Here is a 21581-nt window from a genome sequence, read left to right as displayed (position 1 = left end):
ACTAGCAAAAAAAAAGATACAACCTAAATGTCTACATATACCACATAATTTGTGATATAATCATATGGTAGAATATATACGGAAATGAAACTGAACTGCAGCTATACATCCCCATATAAAAAAATTTAATGTTGAGCAAAAGATGTAAGACAGATGACTACAGACTGAAAGAGTTCATTTATATAAAATAAAAAAAACAATATGCTGTTTAGGGTTTCGCACACAGGTGGTAAAAATCAAAAAGAAAAGCAAAGGGGATAATGCAGCAAACATGGACCTTCTAAGATGCTGACAATTTTCTATATTTTAAGTGGGGTAGTGAGTTCCTGGATACTCATTCTTCTTCTTTAAACGGTACGTATATATAAATTCACAAACACACACACACACACAAAAAAAACCGGGGTCGGGGGGAAGAAGATATAACAACCACAATTACATGAAGTTGATACGACAAGCAAACAGAAAGGACATTGTTGGGTGGGAGGGAGGAGAGGGAGGAGGGAGGGAGGTTTTGGTAAGGGGCAACAATAATCAACCACAATGTATATCGACAAAATAAAGTTAAAAATAAATAAATAAACAAATAAATAAATAAATAAATCTTTATAACTTAAAAAAAATAAAAAATAAACTGTACGTATATATTTTATATACTTTTTGTACATATATTTCATAATATAAAAAGTAGAACATTATGCTAAGTGAAAGAAACCAGTCATAAAAGACCACACCTCATACGATCCTACGTACGTGTTTTGTTTTTGGGCAGCTGGTCGGTACAGGGATCGAACCCTGGGCCTTGGTGTTGTCAACACCAGGCTCTAACCAACTGAGCTAACAGCCAGCCCCTGATTCTATGTATATGAAACGTCCAGAATAGGAACATCTATAGAGACAGAAAGTAGACTAGTGGTTGCCTAGAGCGGGGGAGGTGGGAGAGAAATGGAGAGTGCTGACGGGCATGGGATTTCTTTTTGGGGTGAGGAAAATGTTCTGAAATTTATTGTGATAATGGTAGAACAACTGTGAATATACTAAAGACTACTGAATTGTACACTTTAAATAGGCAAATTGTATGGTATGTGAATTATATCTCAAAGCTCTTAAAAAAAACAAGTAGAGAAATGGGCCACACAGAAAGGCTGTCAATAGTGATGCGATGGTGAGGCTGACAAAGGTGGAAGTGGGCAGTACTGCTCCGTAGCAGTGATTCTCAAACTAGCATGCACCCAAATCACCTGGGGGGCTTGATAAAACAGACTGTGGGGCTCCATCCCCAGATTTCCCGATTCTGTAGGTCTAGGGTGGAGTTAAAAACCTGCGTTTCAAACAAGTTCCCAGATGATGCTGATGCTGCTGACCCAGGATGGTGCTTTAAGAACCACTACTTTATAGTGACCAATATAGGTGTCCGATAAATACATTGGATGAATGGATGGATGGATGGTTGGTTGGGTATTTGGGAAAGTGGATAGGTGGGAGTTGAATGATTGAATGAATAGATAAATGGATTAATGGGTAGGTAAAGGGTGGATGGACGGGTAGCGGATGAATGAATCGATAGGTGGTCAATGGATGGATGGAAGGTGGTTCAGAGTAGCAGGGGAGAAGATGGGGTTGGGGAAGTCATACTGTGGAAAGTAGCACAGAGAAGGACTTGAAGTCAAGACAAAGTTTTGACTCTTGGGTTCACCACCTGCCAGTTATGCAATGTTTGGCAAGTGACTTCACCTCCCTGAACCTCATTTTCCTCCTGTGTGAAATGTGGGCAGATAATGCCTATGACTATTCCATGAGCTGATACCCTTGGGAGAGCCTAGCGCAGAGCCTGGCATGCAGTGACTGATCCCTGTTCTCTGCTTGAATCTGACTATTACCATCATATATCACTGGGCTGTACTGTGTGGTTGAGACTAGAGGCTTGTAATTCAGGTCCATCTTGTTTCCATAGTGGCCGATGCTGACCTCAAATTGGATCAGGTCCTTAAAGTTGGGCATCATGGTACAGGAGAGGAAGATGACACACAGCCCATACTTTTGGCGGTTCTGTTGCTTCTAAAACAAAAAGCCCCCATACCCCAACACATAAGCCAAGGGATGAACAAGGCTAGACAGACAGGCAGGGAGGCAAGGATGAGGTGCCCTGTTTTTTCAGAAGCCATCTTTGCTTCAGGGTGAACTAGACCATCATTAAAACCTCCATTCCAGGTGCACAGGCTCCCTCGCACCTGGATGTCAAGGGCAGTTCTTCCGAGGACCTCCAACACCTGGCCAACTCCACTCAGTAACCCTTAATTCCTTCCCTTACTGAAATCAGGAAGGGGGTCTCCTCCCTGGACAAGCTAGGCTCTGAATTCATCCCATCCCCATTCCAAGTAGAGGTGCCTCTCTTTTTGCCTAAGCTCCCTCCTGAGAAAAGAAGGAGTGGGCAGGGGTATGTAGTTGAGGTTACACACACGCACCCCTACTCTTTGTGGCCGTTCTCCTCAAACTCCCTTCCTCTTCCAAGAAAGGTTGAACCTTTCCACTTCCTGCCCTTGCTGCCCACTATCCCCCCAACTACGTCTGTTCCCACCATGCCTCCCATGTGCACAGGCCCTCTGTCCATTGCACCAGCCCCTCTTTTCTTTTGCCAGCCTCTGCCCTAATATATTCTTGGATTCCCCCAGTCTGTTCACTAGCTCAGATCTCTCCTATCTTAAAAAATAACCCTATGGGCTGGCCAGTTAGCTCACTTGGGAGAGCATGGTGCTGATAACACCAAGGTCAAGGGTTTGGATCCCTGTACTAGCTAGCTGACAGATAAATAAATAAATAACCCTCCTCCTTTCACGTGAGTGCCTATTTAGCTGTTACCTGCTCTCGTCTCCTTCCACTTTTCAGCCAAGTTTGTTAGAAGCCTTACCTTCACGCATTGTCTGCAACTTCTTCCTCCCATCCATTGTAGCCTGGCTTCTCTCCTGACCCGAGGCTACCAGTGCCTTCCTAATAACCAGCAGACACCTTTGAGTCCTCACTCTTTCTCTTTGCCACATTCAAGATGACTGATCACTCTTTCTGTAACTCTCCCCTCCTGAGTCTGCCTCTGCAGACTCCCTCTCAGTCTCTTCGGCAAACCTCTCTTCCTCCACCTGCCTCTTAGACTATGTGGTCCTGATAGGCTCCATCCTCAGCTCCCTTCTCTTTTCACTCCACCTACTTTCCCTGGGCAAGTTCTTCCATGACCACAGGTGCAAATCTTGGTGTGCTGATGACACACCTGTGTCTAACAGCCTTAGGGGCTGGTCTATGTGGATGTCTCACAGACACATGTCACAGATGGGATTCATCACTTCCCCAGACCTGCTCCTCCTGCAGGGAGCCCATCTTAGTGCGTGCCACCCCGACCACCTTGTCACCCAAGGCAGAAACTGGGCATCAGCTTAGGGGAGCCAGCCTCATTTCTTCTTATGTCCGGTTGGTCACTGGCTCTGACCATTCTGTTTCTGGAACCTGCCCCCTCCTCTCCAGCTCTCCACCGAGACTGTATCTCCATTTCTCTTAACTGGTGAGCCTGATTTACTGCCTTCCATTCAATTGTCAATGCTGCTCCTCCAGTCCTTTCCTGCCTTAATGACTTTCCACCAGGTTCAGGAAGAAAGCCAAATCTCTTAGATTATTTTACAAAGCTCTGAGAAACTAGGTCTTGAATAAACATTTCTTCTTAACTAGCTTACACATTTCTTAAACCAAAACCTCATCTAGTTTTTACTGGGTCCCCTGACCACCTGGGATTTGGCACAAAAAGCCTCAGCAGGGGCTTAATAAATAATCAGGTGGATTGGTAGAGCATCCTTACACACCCAACAGCCTGTGGCCAGGGCCTCTTGCAGGGTCAGAAACTGGGGCCCACAGTAAATCAGGGGCAGGCAGAGGAAGTCCGTTTTTTCCTGGGTTACCTGTTTCCCGTGGTTACCTCTATGCTGGTCACTTCGTGGGAGAGATCCTTCATCGTAGAGTCTTGATGCGACTTGATTTGGGTGGTTAACTCCAGGAAGACTCGGCCTCGATAAGCTAAACCATCCTTAACAGAGTTGGGAATACACTGGGGCAACAGAGAGGAAAACGGAGAGAAAAGGCTGAGAGAGAAACAGCAGGCAAATCCCCCTGAAACCTCTGCGGCAGAGACGACGTTGTCCAGTAACTGCCTGCCTGGGGCTGGCTCCATCTGCAACCAGTAGAATCCCAGCTACCCCAGACACCTCCGTGCGGGGAAACCTCTGGGCCCCGAGTCCTCTTCCTGCACCCTTATTGCCCACTAGTCCCGTTCGTGCGTCACCTCGAAGGACTCTGCGGCCCACAATGCTTCAGGCTTGGAGGAGGCCCTGACAACCACTGAGCTTGGGCCCCCAGCCTAGCCACTCAAGGCATGCCCCGCCTCCTTGGCCACAGTGATAGGCCCAAGGGGGCACACGTGACCTGAAGAGGCCAATTAGAATGCTTCTCTGGCCTTCCCTGTTGAGGCCGAGGGGCCAGGTTCCCAGCCCGGAGGCCTGGCTGAGGCCACTTTGGTGGGAGAGACTGAGGCGGAGGAGGCGCAAGTAGCAGCAGACTGTGAGTGGGGAATGAGCTCCTAGGGGGGCCTGCTCCCTGACCGCAGCTCTTTCTCACTCAGATTCCTTCCCAGCCTCCTGCCCTATTTTTGTTTAAGCCGATTCCAGTTGGGTTCCTGGCACGTATCACTGGTCTCGGGTAACCCCAGGCATTTCCACGTGTACCTGTGCTGTTCCTTTGTCTTGCGTGTCCTTTCCACCTGCTGAAAATCTTACCCGCTAAGCCCCTTCCTTCCTCAGTGAGCGAACGCCTAGAGCACTCCATCTGTTCCTTTCTTGACCAAAGCGCACGTCCTGTATCCATTCATCGTGTCCTCTGCTAGAGCGCAGTGGACAGAAACCAGGGCCCAGGCCTCCCTGGGCCTTGCCCGGGCCCCAGTGCTTTATACATCGTCAGCTTTACCTCCACTGTTCCCTACAGCTGAGTAACAAGCTTACCGCGCCTTCCTCTTGGATCCTGAAGGGGGCCTTTTTACCCCCATGGAGAATCAGGAAGCTGGGGCCAAAGCAGGGTAGGAAGCCAGAGTACATTCCTGGAAGTACAGAGGGTGAGAGGGGGCGGGCCCAGGTGGGAGAGGCTGGGGAGGTAGGAGTCCAGGGGCTTTGCTTGCCTTCGATCTCTTCTCCAGTGGACGAGATCTGGTTGAGGGACAGGGTGACAGTCCCAATCTCATCCTGGTAATTACTCCTGGAGCTGGGAAGAAACACACTTGCAGGCTAGCCCCTGGCCTGGCTCTCCTTTCCTCCTCCTCAGCCTCTGCCCAGTTGCTCACCAGTCCAAGACTCTAAACTTGACATAGCTGGAGAGGCAGGGCAGCTGCAAGGGAAGGAGAGAGGAGCAGTGAGTGCACACAGACGGTCTGGTCCTGGTGGAGTTCTGAGAGCAGTTGGGGAGTCCAGAGTCTGGTCCATGGCCTGGCTCAGTTACCAATGAGCCATTTGATACAGACAAGCTGGATTTTCAGTGGGGCTTATGGAACTTTGGCTTTAGGAGCTCCCACTTGATGGGCCTCTTGCAAGGCTCTGGGCGGGGCCTGGGATTTGTCACATGATCGTTTTGTATTCTTGTTCTTAAAATGGCCCCCTAATTGTATAAACTTCAAGACCCAAGAGTCCTGGATCCACCCTGACTGTGGATTCATCGATGATTATGGTCCTAATACAGCCCTTCACAGTCCAAATACACATTCACCAAATCATCTCATGGAGAGGTCGTGGCCCTAGAATGTTTTCATCACATCTAGCAGTTAACTTTTTAAACAGCAGGACATTTGTCTCCTCAAAGAGTAGATAGTAATAGTTGCCATTCCGGGAGGGTTTCTGCTGTCCCTGGCCTCTGCTGAACAATCTTCACACGATAGCTGAGTGAACCCTCCCAACAACCCCACGAACCAATGCTATTATTATTCCCATTTTCAGATGGGAAAACTGAGGCACTGAGAGGTTGAGATCCTGAAGTTCTCATGCTACATGCAGGGGCTGAAGCCTCAGAGCTCCTGTGCATTCTGTCATAACCCCAGTGAGGGCTGTGACTGTCCCTACATGCTGATGGAGGATGAGGCCCAGAGAGGCAGAGAGACTTGCTCAAGATCGCATAGTAAGGAATGGAGCCCAGATTTGAATCCAAGCTTCTGGGTCTCATCTCTACTGTGCCATATGGTTTCCTCAATTACCGAAAAAAGAAAAAAACCCGTGTGTAAAACAGAGCTGCTGGGGTTGAGGCCTGAGTGGGACTCCAGGTCCTCTCAGCCGGGGCCTCTTTCTCCTCACGGCAATTCTTGGGACACGGCTAGGAACCTCCCAGTTCTCCACTCACCCCCTCCATTCTCCCCCTGCCCTGGCAGCTGGGACCCAAGGGGAAGAGAGAAAAGGGTTTTCCAGTTGAGCAGGTGGTTAATAAGAAAGGAAGAAATTGCTCGGGTTAAGGAAGGACATTGCGAGAGATGGGCACCATCAGGCATCCAGGTCTTCTAAAATTACAAACCCTCCAAATTCATAATCATGGCTGAACCATCTTTTCCTCTACCCTTTCACAGTTCCTTATCTTGACTCTGGTGCACTGTCTCCTCTCCTGCCCTGGGACCCTCGGGCTGGCTGCTGGCATAGGCCCATTTCAGCAGTGCCCTGGGCTCTGCTCCCTGCTGACTAGCTGGACTCAGATGCTACCATCTGTGTGGTCATCCTGCCTCTTCAGAGTGAGGCTCACATCTGCCTGCTGCATTTCCAAAGGGCCACTGACAGTCAGTCCTTCATCCAGATGGCCCCGGCCCTGGAGACTGTGTTCTGGTGAAAATGGGTGAGGGTCCAGGGGCTGTTTGGACATCTTCAAATGTTGGAAGGCCTCTCTCAGGGATGATGGAGGGCCTGGCCTGTGCCATTCGTTCTGAGTCTGAAAGGAGATGATCACGAGGAGGACTTCCCAAGACTCTGGGCATGCACAGAGTGTCTGAGGACCCCGGCCATGAGCCCTCATCACAGCCAGGAAAAGGTGGGAGGGAGCTTGGCAAGGATGCTGGTGGACTAAACCCCTTCTAAAATCTCCTCCTATTTTAAGAGTCTATAAAATCATCCAAGGAAGTGGGAATTATGAAGAATGGTTGAAAATGATGACTCACCAGGAAGCAGACTGGGGAAGCTTCTAGAAGCGGAAAGGAGGGGAGTTCAAAGGATGGAGGAGGGTAGTGGGCTCATTAGCTAATTTTGCACTACACAATGAAAGGTATAAGAAAGATAAACACTACCTGGGTAGCCAAACCCCTGTCACACAAAGTTCTATGCACTTGCACCTATGAGAGAGCTCAAGTTGTCTCTCAGAACTATTTATTCTTATTTTACACAGAGCTCTTCGAAGCCTAGCGTAGAGTCAAAAGGCCATTAAGGCTCCACCAGTTAGGAAGAACTGAAAGGCTTTAAAAATCAGACTACAGAACCCCACAGAGAGGAGCCAGTTAGCGTAGGAGCAAATACCTCTCTGCACTACGTATAACTCAGTATAATATCTATGCTCCCTTCATGCCTCTGGGCCATCAACAAAGAGCAGTAATCACATTCAGGGCACTTTGCCTAGATGATAAGAAAGTGCATAATACAATTTGGAATGAGTCTTTAAAGTGATTTATTTTTTAATGGGAGTGAAAGGGCACATTTAAGTTCTCAGAAAAGTTCGTTCAGTTTTACGGCCCTCTCATTGCGTTAATAATGGATAAATAAAGCAGAGTTTTCTATAATATGACCTGGTCTTCCTCATGCTCCCTATCAGACAGAGCCTCCCCTTGCGGTGCTTCTTGGCCCCCACCTCCCATCTGCACCCCCACACAAACCCCCGGACTTCCCTTCCGTTTGGGGAGCCGTGGGGAAAGGGCAGGCATGGAGCAGCCATACCTGAATCTGGAAGGTGAGGATCTGGTTCCATATCGGGTTGTCGGTGTGGGTCTGCACGTGCGTCTTCAGCTGGGAACATCCCAAAGCAGTGTCAGTGCCAGCCTGTCCCCTCCTCCCTCCACCGGCCTCACCTTCCAGCCCTTCCTGTCCAACCCCCAGATGGACATTGTCTGCAGGAGAGAGAGATCGGGCTAATCCCTGGTCTAAAGACACTTTGACAGCTTCTCAACAGCTACAACTTTTTTTTTTTTTTTTAAAGATAACCATAAGGGGATATTAACCCTTGACTTGGCATTGTCAGCACCACGCTCACCCAGTGAGCTAACTGGTCATCCCTATATGGGATCTGAACCTGTGGCCTTGGTGTTGTCAGCACCACACTCTCCTGAGTGAGCCACGGGCCGGACCCACAGCTACAACTTTAGTCCTTTGTGTACTTATCTCAGTGTTTGCCAGATCCTCATTCCTCAATATTTTTGCTTAAATCAACTTTCAATGACTTAATTTTAATTTTTTTTAAAGTTTATTTTTATTTATTTATTTTATTTTATTCAAAGTATTTTAACATTTACTTGTACATATTTGTGGGGTACAGTATGTTGTTTCTATGCATGCGTGTGCTACATGAGGATTCACGTAGAGCAGATAGCACAGTTTTTTAAATAGCATGTTATGTGATATTGGTCAACGTGTTTTCTCTACTGAGGCCCTGTTTCAATTGACTTAATTTTAAAATAGATATAGGGCTACTAACTTTATTATATGAGTGCATACACATAGATTTTGTTACATAAATTCTAAAATCCCAACAGAAAAATGGGCAAAAACACAACTGACAGCAGCAGCATATCCTTTTAAACTACCAATTGATTTAATTTTTAAACTTAGCCTTATTCTAAGCAATGATATCTGTGAAATCAAATGTTAGTTGGCCTAGTTAAACTTTTTTAAGGTACACTAAGATAAACACAGAAATATCCAAATTTTTGAAAAATGTGTGTCACTTAACCACCTGAGAACATCTCACCTAGTTTCAGGGGTACCCGAAGCACTTGCTAGGAAGTAAATACTCAGTGTGGTGGCTTTAAATTTGACCACAAATTCTTCGGTACTTCTGCCTTCAAAAGGTGGACATTAATTCCCCTTTGCTTATGTGTGGGCTGAATTTAATGACTTGCTTCTAACAGAATATGGTAGAAATGATAGTTTGTGAATTCTGAGACAAATGTATTTAACTTTAACTTAACGTTTCCCAAATTTGAACATAGGACACATTTTTGCAAATAACACCCATCAGCACACTTCAGAAAGTGCTACTCTGTACTCATAGAGATTCATGGAATGTCAGAACCTTCAATTTAAGAGGAAGAAACTGAGTTGGCCCGTGGCTCACTTGGGAGAGTGCGGTGCTGATAACACCAAGGCCACAGGTTCGGATCCCATATAGGGATGGCCGGTTAGCTCACTTGGGAGAGCGTGGTGCTAACAACACCAAGTCAAGGGGTAATGATCCCCTTACTGGTCATCTTTAAAAAAATAATAATAATAAAATAATAAGATGAAGAAACTGAGGCGAAGAGGAGATGGTGACAGTTTCAATGTTGTTTGTTCACATGTTTCATTCATTCATTCATTTTCCATGCAGTCACACATTTGGTTTTTAGTGGGCACCTTCTCCATGCAGGGCACTGGGCATGGCTCCGGCATGCAGGGCTTCCACCTCCACAGAGCTCCGGGTGCTGGGGTCACACTGCTATTAGTGGATGAGCTGAGATATGAGTGCTGGGGTCCTGCCCACGCCCCACCTCTTCCTCTGCGCTACTTTTTCTAGGGGCCACTTGCTCTAGGTCTCAGACCCTTTCCACACTTACCTTCTCCCCGATGAGTTCCACTTCCAACACAGGACTCACTGAGTGGTGTTCCCCTATGAACAAGAAGTTGAAAGACTTCTGAGACAGCAGCATTTTTCTCCCTCATGAGGAGGAAATGGGGAGGGAGGTGACAGAACAACCTGAAACCCTCCCCCATAATTTAGTTTGGTGCCCACTGGGCAGACCTGTTTTCAGTTACCACTTTGCCTCTTCCGCGGGTAATGGCATGGGGGGTGGGGTGGACACTGGGAACCCTGAGTCTTCATCTGGGTATCAAAGACAGGTCAGGGGCATGGCGCCCATTTGAAAGGGTGGCCATAGGAACTTCATAAAGCAATTCTTGGTGGATTTCAGTCTCACCCTGTCCCCCTACCCCAAATCTTCAGTTAGTGTCAAAAGGAATGAGGAAGCTCCATGAGGATCCAGGGTGCCATTATGTGGGGAACCTCAGGGTTGCCTCCTCCCCTCTGCCACCCTGACCCTAACTGAGATGAAGGTCCTCTGCGCAGTAGATGAAGAACTGTAAGTAAGCTATGTTGACTGGGACTGCTGTTGACTTGAAGATCTTAACATCAGTGTCATCAGCCACGTAGGGCAGCTTTTGATCCATCTAGAGAGAACAGAGAGCTGGTAGGGTCAAGGTTATGGCGAGGTCCCAGCCAAGGCCACCAGGCTTTGCTTCCCCACCTCTCCTACTTGGTGCAGGGCAAGTGGGTCACCCTGCAGTGACAGAGCAGACAAAGGGAAGGCTGTGAAGGTAAATAGCCACTTTGAGGGCCCAGGGAAGCCCTAAGGAAGCAGCTGGGGAAGGAAATGTTACTGGGATATTGGGGGAAGTCTCACCAGGCCCTGGTCTCCCACACCAAGGGCACAGATGGTGACTTTCAGGTAGCCTCTCACGCCACTGCCAGGATTATTTGGTTGGCAGAGGCCTAACCATTTCCTCAGGAGTGTGTGACCTGGAGAGGCAGAGGGGCCATGGGAGACCAGCCTTCAGTCTCTAAAACTGCCTTTGTTTCTGGGGGAGAAGGGGGTGGAAACATGTCTCATGTATCCTGGTTTCCATCCTGTGGCAGAGGAAAATGGGAGCCACTCTTACCAATAAGCAATGACAGTGCACGCACAAGGCTGCCGACAATCGCCTCTAGGGAAGAGGGACTCCTGTTCCCACCCTGGAAACCCACTGAAGTTACTGGCCTGGTCTGGAGCTAGACACTATAGAGGCAAGCATTTTCCTCACCTCCAAATCCAAATCTCAACCTGCTATGTGTGTTGTGGCCAGGTCATGGTGGAAGCCTCCACTGAAACATCAATCTCCCAATTCTGGCCTCAAAAAATAGAAATCAAGCCCAGGGTTGCAATAAAAGGTCAGCATTTCACTCAATGGGATACCCTGAGTTTTTCAGAGAAAGATGCTATTATTATAGGGTAATATAAAATACAGTAAAGTACAGTAAAATCAAGGACAAAACTATTTACACCCTCTAATACCCCCTACCATGTGTTGAACATATGGAGATTTTGAGGTGTTTAGACTCTGGCCTGATTTTTCTCAGAAGGCACACATATTTGCAGCAACTGTTACCTACCTGGAGAATGGTAGATAAACCCAATATCTGTCTGAAAAGACAAGAGTGGGGGGAGGATTAGTTAGGGCCTGCAGCCAAGGTTTGTATTACCAACTAACCCAATGACAATACTAGCTACCAGTGCTTGAGTACATTCTCTGCCTTAACTCCTTTAGTCTTTACTACAACTTAGAAGGTAGGTCCTTTGTCACCTCCACTTTGCAGAGGAGGATACTGTGTTTGAGGGAAATGCCCAGTCTTACAGCTGGTAAGTGAGGAAGGCTGCATTGAAAAGCTCCTTAATGCCACGCTGTGCCACCCTGCCAACACAGCCTTGCTCTTCCCTGATGCTGGGTGGGGAAAGGGTGTCTCCTGTCCTGGGGAAGAGGGTGGTCAAGGTAGGAGTTGGCAGAGAGACTATGGGTTTTCCCTTTCCCCTGGGAGATGGTTTCTGACAGAAGCCTGAGGGATGTGGTGCAGGACTGAAGGTGGTAAGAATGGGGCAAGGCACCATAGAGTAGTCTGGCCCCCCTTGTAACCCACATCTGAAACTTCCATAGATCAGTCCCAAAATTCTGGATGTAGACCTGCCTTAAAACTCAGTCACCCCCTTGCGTTAGGTAGGCAAACACTTCTTAGATACAACAACAGAAGCACAGTCCAGAAAAGAAAATTTTGATAAATTGGACTTCATCAAAATGTAAAACTTCTACTCTTTGAAAGACACTGTTACAAACTGAAAGGGCAGTCATATACTGGGAGTAAATATTTGCTAATCATATATCAATAGTAAGAAAACTATTGAAACCCAATGAAAATGAGAAAAGATTTGAACAAACACTTCACCAAAGAAGATATATAGGTGACAAGCACATGAAATGATGCTCGACATCATTAGTCACTGGGGAAGTGTGAATTAAAATACCACAAGACACCACTGCACACCATTACAATGACGATCATAAAAAAGACAGACTGTATTAAGTGTTGATGAGAATGTGGAGCAACCGGAACTCTAATACACTGCTGGTGGGAATATAATATGGTAAAACCTGTTTGGAATTTTTGGGAAAAAACTGTTAGGAATTTTCTTTAAAAGTTAAACATATTGGGCCGAGCCCGTGGCGCACTCGGGAGAGTGCGGCGCTGGGAGCGCAGCGACGCTCCCGCCGCGGGTTCGGATCCTATATAGGAATGGCCAGTGCACTCACTGGCTGAGTGCCGGTCATGAAAAAGACAAAAAAAAAAAAAAAAAAAAAAGTTAAACATACACCTACCATATGATCTAGTCATTTTGCTTTTACATATTACCCAAGAGAAAGTGAAACATATGTCTGTATTAAAATTTGTACACAAATGTTTACAGCAGCTTCATTGTAATAGCTAAAAACTGGAAACATCTAAATGTTCATCAACAGGTGATTGGATAAACAAACTGTGGTACATCCATGTAATGAAATATTACTCAGCAATAAAAAGGAATGAACTACTGACATGTAAAACATGGGTAAATCACAAAATAATTATGTTGAGTGAAAGAAGCCAGACAACAAAGGGTATATATGTGTGATTCCATGTATAGGAAACTCTAGAAAGTGCAAACAATCTATAGTAACAGAAAGCAGATCAGTGGTTGCCTGGGGATGGGAGTGAGAGGGAGGCATTACCAAGAGGCATGAGGCAACTTTTCAAGGTGATAGATGTGACAAATATGTTCGTCATCTTGACTGTGATGATGGTTTCACAGGTGTGTGCATATTTTAAAACAAGTTGTACATTTTAAATAGTGCAATTCATCATAAATCAATTGTACTTCAATAAAGCTGTAACAGAGCAAAACAAAATGAAAACTCAGTCCCCCTCTAATGAAACAATAGACCTAGGCGGTGATCATCAATAGCTGTTAACAACATAAAAAGAGACCAAGGGCTGGCAGGTTAGCTCGGTTAGAATGTAGTGCTGATAACACCAAGGTCCAGGGTTCAATCCCTGTTACCAGCCAGCCACCAAACAAACAAACAAACAAATAAATAGAAAGACCAACAGACATTCTTGAGGTCACCTTCCCAAGTGATTGAGCCAAGCCTATTCAAGCCTCTAGGTAGGGATGTGGGGTGGAGGAGGAGGGAGGGGAGCACATGGTGATGCACTCAGCAAAATCCAGACGGGGAAAACTATAGGTCCAACTACCCAATTTCCTTAACAAATAAATCGCAAATTAAAAAAAAAAAAAAAGAGGGCAGGGCAGAAAGGACCAACAGGATAAAAGAGACCTAAAATACATTATTAGTCAACTTCTATGAATGGACCTGGTTTGGATCCTGATTTGAACAAACTATAAGAGGATTGGTAAGACAATAAGGGGAAAGTGAACATTGACTAGATACTTAATGCTATCGAGAAATCATAAAGATTTTTTTAGATGTCATAATTATATTGTCGTTGTGCTTAATAAAATCTTTGTGTTTGGAGACATGTACTGAAATATTTAAAGGTAAAACAATATGATGGCCTGAGATTTGATTCAAAATCATCGAGTGGAGAAAGAGAGGTGAGCTGGGTGTGGGTACGACAAGATCGACCACAAACTGAAGTCCAGCGATGAGAATGTGGGAGTTCATCATACTATTTTCTCTACTTTGGGGTATGTTTGAAATTTTCCAAAACAAAAACTAATATTAAAAAAATCTCAGTCAAGCTCACGTTTTCTTTGACCTCTACCTTATTCAACTGTCTGGAAATTGTGCTTTTTACCTTCTGCCATCTAACCTCTCTAGAATCTTTTTTTTTTTTTTTTTTTTTTGTCTTTTTCGTGACCGGCACTCAGCCAGTGAGTGCACCGGCCATTCCTATATAGGATCCGAACCCGCAGCGGGAGCGTCGCTGCGCTCCCCAGCGCCGCACTCTCCCGAGTGCGCCACGGGGTCGGCCCTAGAATCTTAATTTCTAAATCTGTGCTGCTGCTTTTGTGGGTGACATGGGGGAGGGGCGGGTCACGACTCTCCACACTCCTGTAACCCTGAGAAAGAAACTTTGATTTGTCCTCAATTTGCCTTTCTCAACGGTGGTGCCTTGTTTCTAAGGTTGCCAGATGTAGCAAATAAAAATACAGAATGGCCACTTAAATTTGAATTTCAGATAAACAATGACTCCTTTTTTAGTATACATATGTCCCCCACAATATTGGGTGAGGAGCCATGCAAAATTTGGGACACACGTATTCTCATATTTTAAAAGTATTTGTTGTTTATTTAAGATTCAAGTAACTGGGCACCCTGTCTGAGAGTTAATCTAGCAACCTACCTTTTCCTGGATTTGGAGAATCTTAGTTTAGCCCATCATGACTGTGTGTAAACTCTCTTCATCTCTTAGTCTGTCTTTCCAAATCACATCTTTTCACTCCGTCCTCACAGCATCACTATTTCTCTAAGTTTCTCCAACACTTAGGCTGGCCTTTTTGGATGCTCTGCTTTTGTTTCTCAGAGGCAGAGATTTGAACTGTGTCCACAGTACTATGGGTGTGGGGAATTCATCATGGCACCCAGCACCCGACACTTCCATAAATGTTAACTTCTCACAATGACCCTGCTGGTTGGATATATTATTATCCCCATTTTACAGATGAGAAAGAAGAGGTTCAGAATAACTTGTCTAAATCACCCAATTGGTAGGTGGATCCAAGTCTGGATCTTTCTATGTGAAAATCCAAGTCCTTTCCCCTAGACTCGGGTGTGGAGAACAGTGTGAGTCTCTATAATTGTTTCATCAAACCTCTTTCTTTACACAGTGCTCACTTGGAATCTCCCAATCTCTGCATGGTATCTCATCACTGAGGAGTTCACCACCTGCAAGGGAGTTCCCAGAAATATCTTAATTATTTATAACCCCTGTTTCCCCCGTTCCCCATGGAAGGAATAGTAAGGGCACCTCCAGAATCCTCTAGGATTTATTGAATGCTTCCTAATGGCTGGCGCTTGTACGTAATTTTTCTCATTTAATTCTCAAAGGAACCCTGTAAGGTTCAGATTTTTAATTCTCCTTTACCAATGGGGAAATTGATCAGAGATGCCAATTCACCTGTCCCAAGTCAACACAAAGCAAGGTATTGCAATCAAGTTCCCCATTACATCTTGTCCTGGTTGTTTCCCGTGTCTGTGTTCCCAAAGACATGTAAACTCTTCAACGGGAGAGGCCTCCTTGTCCTGCTTAGCCCCATGCTGGGCACGTAGTAGGCACTTGATAAACACATGTTCACCATTGTTTGGCTCCCTCTGGTTGGAGAATGTAGTATTCCTCTCTGAGGGGCTTTTGGTGTCATGAGGATCCCCCCACACAGGGGAGGGCTGCTTTGTTCAGTTGGCATTCCATAATGTTTGTTGAATGAATGAATGAATGAATGAATGAATGAGTGAGTAATCTGGGCTGCCAGGATGTGAGGTAGGTGGTGGAGATGCTGCCTTGGGGTCAGAAAGACAATCTGAAGTGACCCTGGCTCTAAGGGTGGGGCCAATGCGCTTCCCGTATTGAAGTGGGACAAGAAAGTGGGCCCATCTTGCTAGGGATCAGTTTGGCTCCTCACCTGGATCAAGATGGTCTCATCGAAGAACTTTGCAGGAATCTCATAGAAATTCTGGAAGAAGAGCTGAGGCAGAGAGAATTCAGGTAGGGGTGAATGATTTTTTCTTCTATCACTTCACCCACGAACTCAGTCAACTCAGAGTAACGTGCTTCTCCCCGCCTTTGCCCATTTCGGTGACTTTCAGCATACTACACCCTCACACTCCGGAAGCACAAGCCTCCTGGGCTCCTAGAGGGCTTTCTGCCTAGGTATATGGCAGGAGTAGGGAATCCTTCGAGAACCTAGCAGCTCAAGGCCCAGCGAGGTGCCCCAGGATGGAGATTCAAGCCTTCACCTCCTTCTAGATTGCCCTGTCAGTCCACTTCACCCCCTTTCCCTGCAGTAGCTAGAACCGCCTTTTCCAAACACAAACCTAGGCCTGTCACTCTCCTGCTTAAGTCCTCCATGGCTCCCAAGTGCCGTCCATGATGGGACCCTAGCCCATATTGAAGGCTTTCCTCCAGCCACTCCCCTCCAGCCACACCCATATCTGTACTTCTATCAAGTCATGCTGCTTCTTGCTTCCAGGTCTTTGAAAACACTTTCTTTTTCCTGAATTTTCTTCCCCCACTCTGTCCGTTCTTCCCTGGTAGACTCTTACTTCGAGATTTATGGAGCCTTTTCTGAGTCCTCTCCACTGCCCCCAGCTTCACTTACTCCTCCCACCTTCCTTTAAAAAAATTTTTTTTTGGTGGCTGGCTGGTACAGGATCCAAACCTTTAACCTTGGTGTTGTCAACTCTGCACTCTAACCAACTAAGCTATCTGGCCAGCCCTTAGCTTCCTTTCGTATGTCTTTTTATCTTTTATTTGTCTATTCACCAATGCAACAAGTATTTATGGAGCACCTACTGCATATCAGACACAGTGCTACAATTTGGGGCTCCAGCAGTGACGAAATGCACGTGGGCTGGGCCTGCATTTCCCTGCTCCATTAACAGTACTCCCAGACCCCTGTCAACCCCGTTCTGCCCAACTGTGTTTGTTTATGGATTCCTGGGCTGTGCCCCCCACCAGACCACTAGCTCCTCAACTGCAGGGCTCCAAATGATACTTTTCTGTATTTCCAGTGCTAAGTACAGTGCTTAGCCCTCAGCAGGTGCTCAGTAAATGTTTGTGGAGCAAATACACAAAGACATCTCTAGTGGATTGAATTATGTCCCCTCAAACCTCCCTGAAGCTTGAATTGTGTCCCCCAAGTTTTATGTATTAGAAACTTAGCCCCCACTGGGACTGTTAAGAGGGTGGGAAATCCTATTATGGTAATTGAAAGGTGGGGCTTTGAAGAGGTGATTAGATTGTAGGACTGTGCAGTAGTGAATGGATTAAAAATGGTGGTCAGGGCCGAACCTGTGGCTCACTCGGGAGAGTGCAGCGCTGGGAGCACAGTGGCACTGGGAGCGCCGAGGCCATGGGTTCGGATCCTATATAGGGATGGCCGGTGCGCTCACTGGCTGAGCGCAGTGCGGGCGACACCAAGCCAAGGGTTCCAATCCCCTTACCGGTCACACACACACACACAAAAAAACGGTGGTCAGGGGCATGGTTTGGAGGGCTTTAAAAGGAGAGTGAATGAGGAGGTTAGCTCTCTCTCTGCTCTACCATTTTCTGCCATATGAGACTCCTGTGGTACTGTCACCACAGAGGCCTTAACCATCTGTGTCCCTGGACTTTGGACTTCCTAGCCTCAGAAGCTGTAAGCAATAAATTTCATTTTCTTTATAAAATACCCAGTTCCATCTATTTTGTTATAAGCAACAGACATGAACTAATACAACACCCTAGTCAAGAAGCAAGGTTGCTGGCTGTCTGGAGGAAAGGCCCAGCCCCTGGCTGCCCACTGGCCCCACATGCCCCATTCAGCCCACCTCATTGAAGAAAGGGTTGTTTCCCATCTTGATCCGTGTTTGGTGCTGCTGGCCTCCGATAGACACCTTCACCACCGGCTTGATGTTGTTGCCCATGAGCTGTCGGGCTTCAAACACCTTCACTCGAACCTTCGCAGGAGAAGACAGGAGGACCTGATGCCGGGGGCCTGGGCTTCTTTCTCAAGACCAAAATTTTTCTGATAAGAAACATTTTAGCTACTGTGGCTAGAGAGAGAGCCCACAGGGACAAGGCTAGGAGGAGCTGACTTGGTAGGCAGGCTTGGGTTATCAAGGGCCGGGGCAGCCATTGTAAGCAGCTGGGTTTTGTCCCAAGGACACTGGGGATTTTTAAACAGACGTGTGGCATGATGAAAATGACATCTTTGAAAGAACACTTTGGCTGAAGAATGGACAGGAGAGAGCGGAAGGCCGAGCGTTCAGGAGGTGATTGATGTGGTGGCTCAGACCAGGGAATGGAGGTGGTGGGGAAAAGTGGGGGCATTTGGGTGATATTAAAAGCTAGGCCTTGGGCATTGGCTGCATACAGGAAGAGGGGTGGTCAGGGATGACTCCCAGCCTCCTGGGTAGGCTGGGCAGCAGGCCTAACCATGGCGGAAATGTTAGGCCACAGGCTAGAGATTGGAGGGAAGTTGGTAAGCCACGGGATGAGGGTCCCGAATTCACATGGAAACTGTGGTCCTTCCTACAGATCCCCTCACATGCTCCTTAGCCTCTCCTGTACAGTTAATTTGACCTTGCCAACAAGGAAAGGACTCCAGAAGGGCAGAGTCCATGCCCTCTGCTGGTGCACAGCCTTGCAGAGCTGTCTCTACCTTCAGCCACAGGCAGAAGTTCCCCAGAATGGCTCCTGGAGGAGCAGGGGATGTGGTGAGATCTGAAGAGCTGAAGCTGGGTCCGAAGCTCTGACCTTCTACCATAACCTTTGGAGGGGAGGGGATGGCCTGCAAAACCAGCAAGGGCACCAGGCTGGTGGGAGGGGCTCTCAGTCTGGAGGGTCCTCACCTGAAAGTGCTGGGGCTTTGAGGACAGAGCCCTGTGTCCAGTGGGGCTGGGAACCATCAGTTTCTGCCTGGCTGCCTCTCTAGTAGTCATGCCCAGGAGGTCTTTGTGCCCTGGGGAAACAGTCCAGGGCGGGCTCGGAGGCCCAGGCCCAGGAGGTTTTGAGGCATTTCCCCCATTTCACTGTTCTGTCCCCAGTGACCACTAGCTAAAAACATGGCCAAGAGGCCCTGATGGGGGCACATGTCCTCCCCAGAACATTCCCACAGGCTCCTCCCACCCTCAGTAACTATGCATCCCTGGACCCCAACCTCCACACACGGGGGCTTTTGGAAATGAACACTCTTGTCTCCCTCTGCAGCCTACTGGAGGCTGGCTCTTATGTCTATAGATGATAAGTGGACGTATCGGGATGGCTTCCACCAGATGTCTGGAGACCTGGCCCCTAGACCCCTGTAGTTCCTAGGGACCCTAAGCTGGTCATGTCCCTTCTGTAAGCCTCAAGGGCTGAGTCTCAAAGGTCTCAAAGAGCCCATCCAGCTATGCTTGCAGAAGGGCAGGAGTGAGTCCCAGGGAAGAACATACCTGTCTTCTCAATACCCCAGCTCTTCATATGGGCCACCTGTAGGGTGACAGTGCACTGCAAGGCAAAGGCAGGGGAGCTATAAACTGGACCCTGTGACCCTTGACCAAGTCACAGCAGCTGAACCTTATGCAGCCTGGCTGGGGCTCACGCCCAGTCCTCCTGGGGGAAATGATGCTGACCATAGTACGGGGCCACTCCATGGGCCCCTGTGCAGTCTGGGTGGAGGGAGGTTATAAACTGGTGAGGAGAGAGTGATGGGTTACACTGGAGGGAACTTGGAGATAAAGGCGTCACATAGTGATGGTGGCAGAAGAGGATGCAGGAGGGCTGGGAAGAGAGAGAGATGACTTGGGACCAATCCAGAGCCACGGGTGTTAACAAGTCTTCTCCAAGCCCAACATCTTATGACCTCATGTGGGAACTCCTGCAAACTCTCTGAACTGACCTCATGCCTCCAAGCACTCTCGCTACCCATCCAGACTCCCATCTCCAGGATTGCCCCCTAAACAGCTCCTAAGTGCCCTAAACGATCAAAGTAAAGTCACAACTCACCAGCATAGATCACAAGACCCTTCACCTCTGGCCTGAATGCCCACTCAGCCTCGGATCTCCCGCCCCATTCACCTCCACTGTGTGCCAGAATGTAGGCAGCCTGCCCTCCTTGAACCTGCCTCGTTCTTATACCCATCTAGATTCAGCTTCCTTGCTTGTCCATTGTGCAAACCCACGCTCCTCCTTGTGACTCGTCTGAGGGACTGAATATACAAATGGATGGATAAGGGCCAGACCATATGTTAAAATAGAACACTGACCCACAATCTGCAGCAACCAGCCCAGGAAACCAATCCATTATCTACACTAACCAGCCCAGTAAGCCAGCCTGCTATAAGTCAGGCTTGTAGAAAGTCACACCACTATCTCCAGCAATAATCCAGGAAGCCAAACAATAATGATCAGCCCCAAATGGCCAGGCCTTGATTAATAACTGTTAGCTGCCTTAATTTTTGTCCCTACTTCCAACTTAGAACCAACCAGAGAAAGCCAAATATACACACTTAACCAGTTGTATAGGATGCTGGGCTCCTAGTGAGCCGCCTCCAGCTTCCCCATGCCAACAGCACCACTATGAAGCTTTCCCACTTGCCTGCTTGCCTTTGAGTCTCTGCCAAAACACAAGTGATGGTGGCGACCCCCTTGCTCGAGCAAGCTTGGAATAAATAGCCTTGCTTGTTCTCATTTGGTCAGCCTTCATATATTTCCACACCTCTTAAACATCACCTCCTCTTTAGAGCCTCCCGTTACCTCCCAAGTTGAACCATTCACTCCCTCCTGACCTCAGTGGCTCAGCTTCACTGAACCTTGTACATGTGCTGGAGCTCTTGTCACTGTGAGGGATGCCTACTCCAAAAGACAGTGGGCTTCATTCAATTTTGTATCCCAGTGCCTAGCACAGTGGCTGATTCCTAGTGGAGGGCCCATTGATCCATCTGCATAGATGGATAGAAGGGTAGATGGGCATTTGGATGGCAGGGTGGGGGAGTCAGGTGACAATGGCAGTGTGATGTGGCCCCCAGGGCAGGAAGCACTCCCGTGGGGTGGGCACTAGTCCTCCCTCTGCTTGCCTTTCCCCATTCCTCCGGCTGCCCTGCCTGGGCCTGACTCACGTCTGTGGGCGTCATGGAATGGTTGAGTAGGGTCAGGTCCTTCACAACAAGGACTTTACCCGGTTGTTTCACCAATGGCTTGAGTAGTACTGTGGCCATGCCAATGAACCTGGAGAGACAAGGAGCAGGTGTGAGATCCTGAGCCAAGGGAAAGGGTGTCCTTCTCTGTCCCTGGCATGGCTTTAGATAGATGTGGTTTATTCCCAGAGGCTGCGTTGTCCAGAGGCTGAAGAACGCAGTGAGGCAAAGCATCCACCAGAGGGCGCAGGGCTCTCCACTCTGTGGGAATTGGCTTCGGGCTCCCAGGGCAAGTGACAGCTGATTGGACCAGGGGTGGACACCTCACTGAAGCTGGGCCAGTCAGATTCTCTGTCCTAGGGATTTCGACCTGGGATGCCACAGCTTCGCTCT

At 47.7% G+C, this 21581-nt stretch overlaps 1 protein-coding gene across 1 annotated transcript in view; it reads right to left on the bottom strand.

Annotated features, from left to right (window-relative positions):
• Nucleotides 1–21581, bottom strand: part of FER1L5 (fer-1 like family member 5) — a 50651-nt gene that overhangs the window by 25848 nt on the left and 3222 nt on the right. The window contains exons 4-19 of the mRNA XM_063077735.1: nt 21171–21279; nt 19506–19560; nt 18924–19033; nt 17901–18029; nt 15995–16057; nt 15210–15260; nt 11437–11467; nt 10691–10806; nt 10334–10457; nt 9848–9900; nt 7977–8045; nt 5369–5412; nt 5207–5289; nt 5034–5128; nt 3959–4087; nt 1881–2058 (exon numbers count right to left, since the gene is read on the bottom strand). Of these exons, the coding sequence (XP_062933805.1) occupies nt 1881–2058; nt 3959–4087; nt 5034–5128; nt 5207–5289; nt 5369–5412; nt 7977–8045; nt 9848–9900; nt 10334–10457; nt 10691–10806; nt 11437–11467; nt 15210–15260; nt 15995–16057; nt 17901–18029; nt 18924–19033; nt 19506–19560; nt 21171–21279 (1439 nt within the window). The remainder of the gene's footprint in view (nt 1–1880; nt 2059–3958; nt 4088–5033; nt 5129–5206; nt 5290–5368; nt 5413–7976; nt 8046–9847; nt 9901–10333; nt 10458–10690; nt 10807–11436; nt 11468–15209; nt 15261–15994; nt 16058–17900; nt 18030–18923; nt 19034–19505; nt 19561–21170; nt 21280–21581) is intronic.

Source organism: Cynocephalus volans, chromosome 14, assembly GCF_027409185.1.
Source record: "Cynocephalus volans isolate mCynVol1 chromosome 14, mCynVol1.pri, whole genome shotgun sequence".
Classification (NCBI taxonomy): domain Eukaryota; kingdom Metazoa; phylum Chordata; class Mammalia; order Dermoptera; family Cynocephalidae; genus Cynocephalus; species Cynocephalus volans.
Note: the sequence above shows the minus strand (reverse complement) of the source record. Positions and strands in the feature narration are given on the sequence as shown.